We start from the raw sequence: 8,447 nt of genomic DNA, 5'->3' as shown, positions 1-8,447 counted from the left end.
TCTCAGTGGCAGCTCCATACTGGTGGAACGAGCTCCTGGAGGAGATCAAGGCCCTGAAGGATTTTGTGCCGTTCCACAGGGCCTGCAAGACAGAGCTCTTCCACCAGGCTTTCAACTAGGAGCCGCCCCCACTACTACCAATAAGCCGGCCCGTAGTAGGGTATGAACTTTTGTGAGTCACTGCTCACTTTTTCAGATACCTGAAGAAGTGAGCAGTGACTCACAAAAGCTCATACCCTACTGCAAATTTTGTTAGCCTTCAGAATTAGACTGAATCAAAACACTCTGTATGTGTGCGTAAGATAGAAGGGGACCAAATCTAGAATAAAACTGCATCATTTCCTGGAAGTTCAGCATATCATACTACAAACTTGTAATATCCTTGAAATTATAGTTTTACAAAAGGATTACAGAAGTTCAGCAAAGAATTCCCAAAGAAAACAGAGCTGCATTTATTGTAACTGCTATTTTTCAAATGTCTTCTTGTGAAGTCAAACTTTCAGGTATTGTGCCTGCACTAGCTGGAAACATCAGGAAAGTTTAAGATTCCATCGATGGCATGGCCTCACCTCAATCATCCCAAGCTAAATTGCTCTAGGAGACTAGATGGGAGAGGCTGCACTCCTTAATTCTCACCTCAAAGACAGTGCTCTTGAAGAAGAACAGTTCAATAACAACTCAGTCTGTAGAGTAATCAAGGAAACAGTGGGATTGCTGGAAAACTGTAACAAGAAGAACCTATCCAAACCATCATGGATATATCCATTATTGATTCTTCTCTTTAGCAATGTTCTTTACAAAGATCTCTAGTGCTGTGCATAGGCAGAAGGGAGGGACAAAGTACTGAAACTGATTTCAACCAAACTTAACAAAAATAAGGAGGAAAACTGGGCTGTGTAATAGCACTATCGATTATGACCATTAGGAACAAGGCTACAGAAGAATATAATTCCCATTCTAGACCATAGATTCTGTAGGCTTCATTCATTAGATGCAAGGTGAAATCTCCTCGGGTGTTCCCCAATACAACAGAGTTTGACCTTTGGTACTTGAATCTTATTGCTGTCTTTGTACAGGTTCTATAGTCAGCAAACCACCACTAGAATGGAACCACCACTAGAATTTTTTCTGTGCTTCTTTAGCAATGGCTAACATTTCTGGTAATAGCATTACTGCTATACCCTTTTGGTCTCATACAGACTAAACCTGGAATACTGTCCCGCTGTACAAGTCAGCTGGTTAATCACTTGCACTCTAATTGCTTCAATCGTTAGAGGTAATTGTTCTTTGTATACAGAGAGATCCTCTTTTCCCTGCCTTTGGATCTGCTTGGTGAACTTTGAGTTCCTTTTGTAATAATCTCCCCCTTTTTATCCTGTCTCTGATGAAATACTGTTGTTTTTAGGTTTCACTTGCAGATCTGCTCCCATTTCCACAGGTTCTTTCCCTGAGTGTTGTATTGCTGTGCATACCTCAAACATTGGTGTGATTATTCCTTTAAGGGGATATTTATAGATGCATCAGCGACTTTATCTGTTTGTTTTGCACCAGGGATCTTAGAATTTAGGAGATTATATATACACAAAGGCCTTCTTTTGCCTTCCTCATGGTTCTGATGTAATTGTTCATCAGCAGAACAAACCATAGAGGATGGCTTCCTCCTAAAACAAGCCACATGGGCATTTTGAAACAGACTACTAGTCATGACCCTTACAATGATGCTTGATGCTGATAACACTTTGTCATCTTTCATAGCTGTGATCATATCTACTGAAAGCATGTGAACAACAAATTTTAGCCGAGTTTGTGACTGATGTCATCAAAGCTCCCTGATAGTTTGCAGATACAAGTTAAATGTTGCTGGGGGATGGAAAAAAACATGTATCACAGTACTTTTTTGGCTTTGCTTAGTGCAGCAGTGAATAAAGAACTGAATAGTTAGGAATAGATGCCCTTCCCATTAAGTCAGCCATTGCAAGGTAACTTATGATGACTTAGATACAAGACAGGATCATAAAACTGCTACATTTTCCAAAGGTTTTCAGCTAGTGCAGGTGCAATCTTCAAAAGCATTTCTGCAGTGAAGACATGTAGAAGATCTACAGTTCCTACTATTTGAAAATGGATTAATCTTGCAGGGTAAGTGTGGATGAAGTCTTCTAGTGCCGCATTATATTCAAATAAAACCCCTCAAATTAGCACATTTACAACAATAGTGCAACTTAACTGGTATTTCCCCTTGGAGTTATTTTGTGTGAACACAGAGGTTTTCCTTTATCCATGTTTCATGCAGACCTGGCATCTGCTTATATGTCTGCGTTGTTCTTGACCATTTTTAAGCGTCCCTGAGAGGGGAGCTGATGCAAATTGCAACTCTGGATTTACAGTAATTAACCAGAAGCTGTATTCGTTTGCAAAAAATTGACATGTTCCTCGCTGACCCTGGCACTCAATAAAGGGTGCTGATCTGAAATCTTCAAGGCAGCTTCCCGTTGACATGAGAGATTGTCCACCTCCCTGGTCACCAGATCCAGTATGCTGGAAGAAACAGGCCAAAGAAGTATAAGGCATCAACACTGTCACCTGATCCTATGCATGGTTACTCAGGAGTTAGTCTTCCTGTCAAGGGAACACAAGCTATAGTCCATTACTTAGATGGTAATGAACTCAGTGGGACTTCCTTATAAGTGGATCTGTTCTTGGTCATAGTGCTGACCAATGATTGTAGCAATATTCACAAGGTGAGCTTAATGCCCACACAATAGAACCATAATTCTGCACCATTTTTATCCCTTGGGAAATATCGCTACACATGTTTTAGCTAGAGCCAAGATGTACTAAATAATACATTCCAATATTTTTTATTGGACCGAGCCTAATGAAGCAACCCTTTTGACATTATCACCCATGTATTAAGTCAAGCATTGCACACAGAAGCACTCGTAGCTTCTTTAAGTTATGCAAATGATAGGGTGGCAGAAACCCAGGCCATTACGATAGTTCCTAGTTTTGCTATAATTACTGGGAAAACCCTCACAGCATAAAACAGTTATAAAATTATACTGGCACTTAAAATTTTAGGCTGAGATTTTGTTATTACAATTCTGAGTGGATATGTGTGTGAGAGAGGGAGTAAGAATTTGTTTTGGTTATGATAACTCATGGTTTATTTCAAACATACATTCATCCGTCCAGTTTCCACTAACTGACTGTGTATTGAGACATAAGGTAATGAACCACATTGATTTTATTAAATGATAATCTTAAATAAAAATGACACACTTATCAGTTATTCAATGATAACTGCAGTTATAATGTGAGCAACAATGTGTGGATTTTTATCTAGCTTCTGTAATGAACCCAGAACCAAGGCCAAAACAGTCTTCATTCAATCTTACCATCAAAAATGAGTATCCTATCCAAAGACTTCTCCAGTTCAGTGGACATGGAGGAATGGATTGATCTTGACTATGAATGGCAACAGCTTGGGCAGGAGCTTCACATACAGCACATCTGCTAATGTAGGGCCGTATTTCTTCATCAGAAATTGGCATCATGGGTAAAGGAGCAGCACTTGCCAACCAGTAAGATTTATCATTTCTGCTTGCATAGTAGCAGACCTGATTGATATTGCAATAAGCAAAAGGCATGGTGCTGAATACAGGAAGACAAGATCCAGCCAAACCTAGAACAAAGGAAAACAAAAGCAAGGTTATTTATCCACCCTTGAAACAAAGAATAGTTAAAGTCAGTCTTGTCCTACTCTGGTCTATACTGCCCAGCAATGGTTAACACTTAGTTACTTCTGTGGATTCACAGTAGCAGAAGGTTTCCTCACAATGTATGTTGTTGCCACAAAAGCCTCATTACATGTAGGTAACTGCCACAGTAATGGAGTCAAATAGCCGCTTGGGTAGGGCGGGATATAAATCCCAAGTAAATTTTTTTTAAAAATGTGGATGCATTTTTTATGTATTAGTTTTCAAGTGGAACTCTTTCATTAACCAAAAGGATTGTTATCAGGATAATATGGAGGAGGGGTGAATGATGTATGCTACCCTGTGTGCCTTGGAGGAAGGGAGGATTAAGAATGTTCTAAACGAATAAATAAAAATTCACACACATCTGGTATTTGTGGTTATGGGAAAAATTTCCTGTCTGACACTGGAGAGTGGAACTTACAATTTCACAGTCATTTCTTGAAGATGATAAAGGAATTACTACTGGAAGTAACAATTAGATAGTATATTGTTGCAGGTAATAATTTAGCCTAGTTGAATCTGGTATAAAAACAGAAAGTTGTATTGTTTATTTCTTTTATTATCTGCAAACAATTAGATTTTCTTGGGTTGTAAGTTTGTGTGCTATATTTGTATGTACTGTGTGTGTAAAGTACCATCAAGTCACAGCAACTATCAACATGGTTCATTACCTTATGTCACCCCCGGCAAGGCAAGAGAGAAGCAGAGGTGGTTTGCCATGGCCTTCCTTTGCAGAGGTCTCCCTTCTGAGTACCGATCCTGAGATCTGACGAGATCAGGCTATGCCGTACTGCCTTTCTCCCATTTGTATGTACTAGCACCACTGATTTCGCATTGTGCACTTTAATACTTGTATCTTTCTTTCCTATAAATCTAATTATTAAAAATGGCCAATGAAACAGCCCTTGTTGATGCCTATTTCTAAATGGATTTTACATATTCCACTTGTATGAAAATGCAGACTTGTGTTAAAATCCAAGCATTGATGCTGACATGGCACAGTTCTTCTGTACCATTTCATATTTCTATTGTTAAGTTTATTGTGGAAAACACCACAGTATTTCCACATGTGAAAATCTTACATGCTGGAGAGTACCATGAAATAACTGAATACTTATTTACAATAAAGTATTAATAAAATATTATTATTATTTATTTATTTAGATTTCTATCCCGCCCTCCCCGAAGGCTCAGGGCGGCTAACAGGGCATAATGCCAAGTAAAACAATAAAACAATATAAAATGTTAAGTTACGATGTTAAATTACAGATAGACGATTAATAAACAATTAGATAAACATCATAAAACATTTTCAGTGCTCCTCTTTTTAGTTCCAGATGTTAGAATTTTTGTTTAAGACCAAGATGGTATGCTCCCGTTTCCATTTTATACCCTGATAAATAGTTCAGTGCTTACCGAGGTCTTGATTATGGGCCTTTTCCTGTCCTTCAAGATATAGCAGACTGTATCCAGTCCACAGTCTTGCCATTCCCTCTGGACACAGCGGTTCTTGGTCTGATTGACTGTGCAGAACAAGCAAGAATCCACTAGCAGCTCCTGTTTCAGGCCCTGGCGGCATCCCAGTCTGGCCTGGAGGGCCTTAAGGAATGGAGACAAGATACACAACATCCCATTTAAAAGCAGGACCCGTTTCTCTACTGAATGAATGCCTTTCATTTTTCAGAACAGGTTAGAGAAAAGTTGCTAGGCTTCAGTGAAAGAAAAATACTTGATCATGTGTTGATCATTGGCAGTTTGAATGCAAGGTGCTCACTCAAACCAGTGGGAAAAAAGACAAATTATTTGACATAAAGTTTGAGAGACACATGGTTTCATCTCAAGGCTATAAAAACCAGTGTAAAAGCCAAATACAATCAGCTGCAAAACTAGTAAAAGGTAAAGGTAAAGGTTCCCTTGCTCGAAAGCCAGTCGAATCCGACTCTAGGGTTGCGGTGCTCATCTCAGTTTCAAAGCCGAAGAGCCAGCGCTGTCCGAAGACGTTTCCGTGGTCATGTGGCCGGCATGACTAAACACCAAGGCGCACGGAACGCTGTTACCTTCCCACCGAAGTGGTCCCTATTTATCTACTTGCAATTTCTTGCTTTCGAACTGCTAGGTTGGCAGGAGCTGGAACTAGAGATGGGAGCTCACTCCATCATGCGGCACCCGGGTCTCGAACTGCTGAACTACTGACCTTCCACAGCCTGCAGTTCAGCATCTTAACCACTTGAGCCACCGCAGGTCCTTACTACTTACTTACTTACTAGTACTGCCTACCAAATGGTGGTGAATGACTGCAGAATGCTTACCTTGCAGCCCTGGGTATCCTTTTTCTCCCTTGTCACCTTGATCACCAATGGATCCAGGTGCCCCAGGAAAGCCACTCTCACCTTGCAGACCTAACAGCCCTTCCTCTCCTTTTCTGCCTGAAATACAAAACATTTATCATCAAAGATCACAATAATTTAAGCTCTGTACCTCAGCAACAGTTCCCTGTGGTTCCCTTGTGCAAAGTGGTTCCCTTTAGGTGGTTCTGCTGGGAGTGGTCAGGAGGGGAAGGGCAATGGTAGGAGAGCCATTAGAAGCAACCAGGTCCGAGGCACTGACTGGTTAGCAGTTCATGCTGATATCAGCAATCTATAGTGGGAGCTACTAGCCAGTCAGGAACCATGCACTTGATTGCAGTTGGCCATGTTGTCCCATTCGCCACTGCCCTCCAACACTGTACTTTGCTCTTTCTGATTAATTGCTCTACAGTGGCAACTGACCAGCAAACTGCCTCACTAGTCACTGCTACCATACATAAGGTTATACTATTACATCTCAAACCATACATTCAAGAGATCAGAATTCTCTCTAATGGAATAATTTGATATATTTCTGGAAATTGTTCAAACTATTTTTTTCTTTTAAAAATAGACATTGAAAATCAGTGTTTCACATTCAACTGCTTCATTTGCCTGTTTATTTAAATTCAAAAACCTTATAATCTTACAATGAGAAAGAACATAGTAGAAATTGTAGTTTTGTGTTAAGTTCTAAAGAAAACTATCATCACCAAATTTTCCATTTTTTATGAGATTTAACCACAAGCACATGATAGGAGTTGCAATGTACACTGAAAACACAGTGAAGCTCAAAAATCAAGAGACTGCTACCAAATGAATTTTTTTGAACCAGTGGTATGCAGTAGTTAGAATGTCACACTAGGATCTGGGATACCCAGGTTCAAATCCTCACTGGATAACTTGCGCCAGTCATATACTCTGATCCTAACCTACCTTACAGGATTGTTGTGAGAATAAAATGGAGGAGGGAATGATATAAGTTGTTTTGGGGCCCTACTGGGAAGAAAGTTGGGGTATAAATGAAGAAAATAACTAACATTCCAGGAAACAAATTCAAGGTTTTTAGCTAAATTTTCTCATATATAGTAGGACCAGCCAGTGAAATCGTGTTTCACTCTTACTTTTGCTAAAATCCTACAATGGTATGATCTCTTTGGTGAAGATATCAAAGGAAAATGGAATAAGTGGCTAAACTAGGTGTGATAAGATATGCAGGAATACTTAAGCACAAACTGAAGTCAACCCGGAATTGTGTATGTTTCTGAGACTTCTGAACTCAAAAATAATATATCCCATTCTAAGGTTGGACTTCTTGGTCTCTTTTCCTCACCAAACACCCTTCAGAGTCATAAAAGCGTTACCTTGGGGACCAGGGAAACCTGGTGGCCCTGGAATTCCTATGGAACCCGGTGACCCTCTTTGGCCTAATACTCCGGGAGGCCCTGGAGTCTTGGGACATGAGGAGTAATCAAGTTTTCCAGGTTCGCCTGGGTCACCTGAAATATGCAACAGCACTAAACAAGAGCCAACAACTAACAATGTTAGGCACATAATTCACAGAAATTCCACCTGGTTTTGGATGGTTTTTCTCCCCTGTATTTGACTACATAATTAAGATTTGCAGTTTATGTTTGAGATGGGAAGCAGAATGCACAAGAAAATGTTATTAATACTTGGCAGTGTTTATACCTTATTATTACTTTATTGGAATGCAATCAAACCAGAAGAAAATGTTAAAGAAGAAATTTGAAGAGATATATGGTATACTAGCAGTAAAGCCCGTTGTGAAAACAATACAACGGGATCTAGAAAGAGGCTCTGGGGGAGTGCTCTGGCTTTGGGCAAACAGGGTCAATTTGCTGTGGTGACCTAAGCAGGGTATAATGACATAGTCCACTGTTTTCTCTGGAGGAGTTAGATGTCATAATTTTCTTGTTTGTCATATGTATAATGACGGCAATAAAAAATTGTAAACATTAAATCGGCTCATGCAGACACCTCCCACCTCCGATCGCCGCCCGGAGTGGGTTGGGGGGGGGCGGGGAAAGCTGGAGTGGGTTGGGGGGGGGAAGCTGACAGTGGTTTGTTGGGAAAGCCTGGAGTGGGTTGGGGGTCCCTGCGTCTATCTCTTCGCTCCTGTCTCCGTTGATTTCGGAGCCTGGTCACAGCTGGTGGCGAATCGGGCGAGGAGTCTGTGCTACAGCAAAGCCTGATCCTGTGCAGGTGTTTCCTGTGAGGCTCTATCCTCCTCATCACTTAGGGAGCTTTCAGCCACAGGAGCCAGTCTTTGCCTATAAGTCTCTGCTGCAGTACGTTCCTCAGGAGCCTGTGGTGTCAA

General features: G+C 40.6%; 1 protein-coding gene across 1 annotated transcript in view; it reads right to left on the bottom strand.

Annotated features, from left to right (window-relative positions):
• Window positions 1–264: 264 nt before the first annotated feature.
• COL4A4 (collagen, type IV, alpha 4) overlaps window positions 265–8,447 on the bottom strand; it is a 103,391-nt gene continuing 95,208 nt past the window's right edge. The window contains exons 41-45 of the mRNA XM_015417825.1: window positions 7,471–7,605; window positions 6,071–6,187; window positions 5,178–5,360; window positions 3,399–3,685; window positions 265–2,538 (exon numbers count right to left, since the gene is read on the bottom strand). Coding sequence (XP_015273311.1) covers window positions 2,275–2,538; window positions 3,399–3,685; window positions 5,178–5,360; window positions 6,071–6,187; window positions 7,471–7,605 — 986 coding nt within the window. The 3' untranslated portion in view covers window positions 265–2,274. The remainder of the gene's footprint in view (window positions 2,539–3,398; window positions 3,686–5,177; window positions 5,361–6,070; window positions 6,188–7,470; window positions 7,606–8,447) is intronic.

The sequence above is a fragment of the Gekko japonicus genome, unplaced genomic scaffold, assembly GCF_001447785.1.
Source record: "Gekko japonicus isolate JY-2015 unplaced genomic scaffold, Gekko_japonicus_V1.1 scaffold302, whole genome shotgun sequence".
NCBI lineage: Eukaryota > Metazoa > Chordata > Lepidosauria > Squamata > Gekkonidae > Gekko > Gekko japonicus.
Note: the sequence above shows the minus strand (reverse complement) of the source record. Positions and strands in the feature narration are given on the sequence as shown.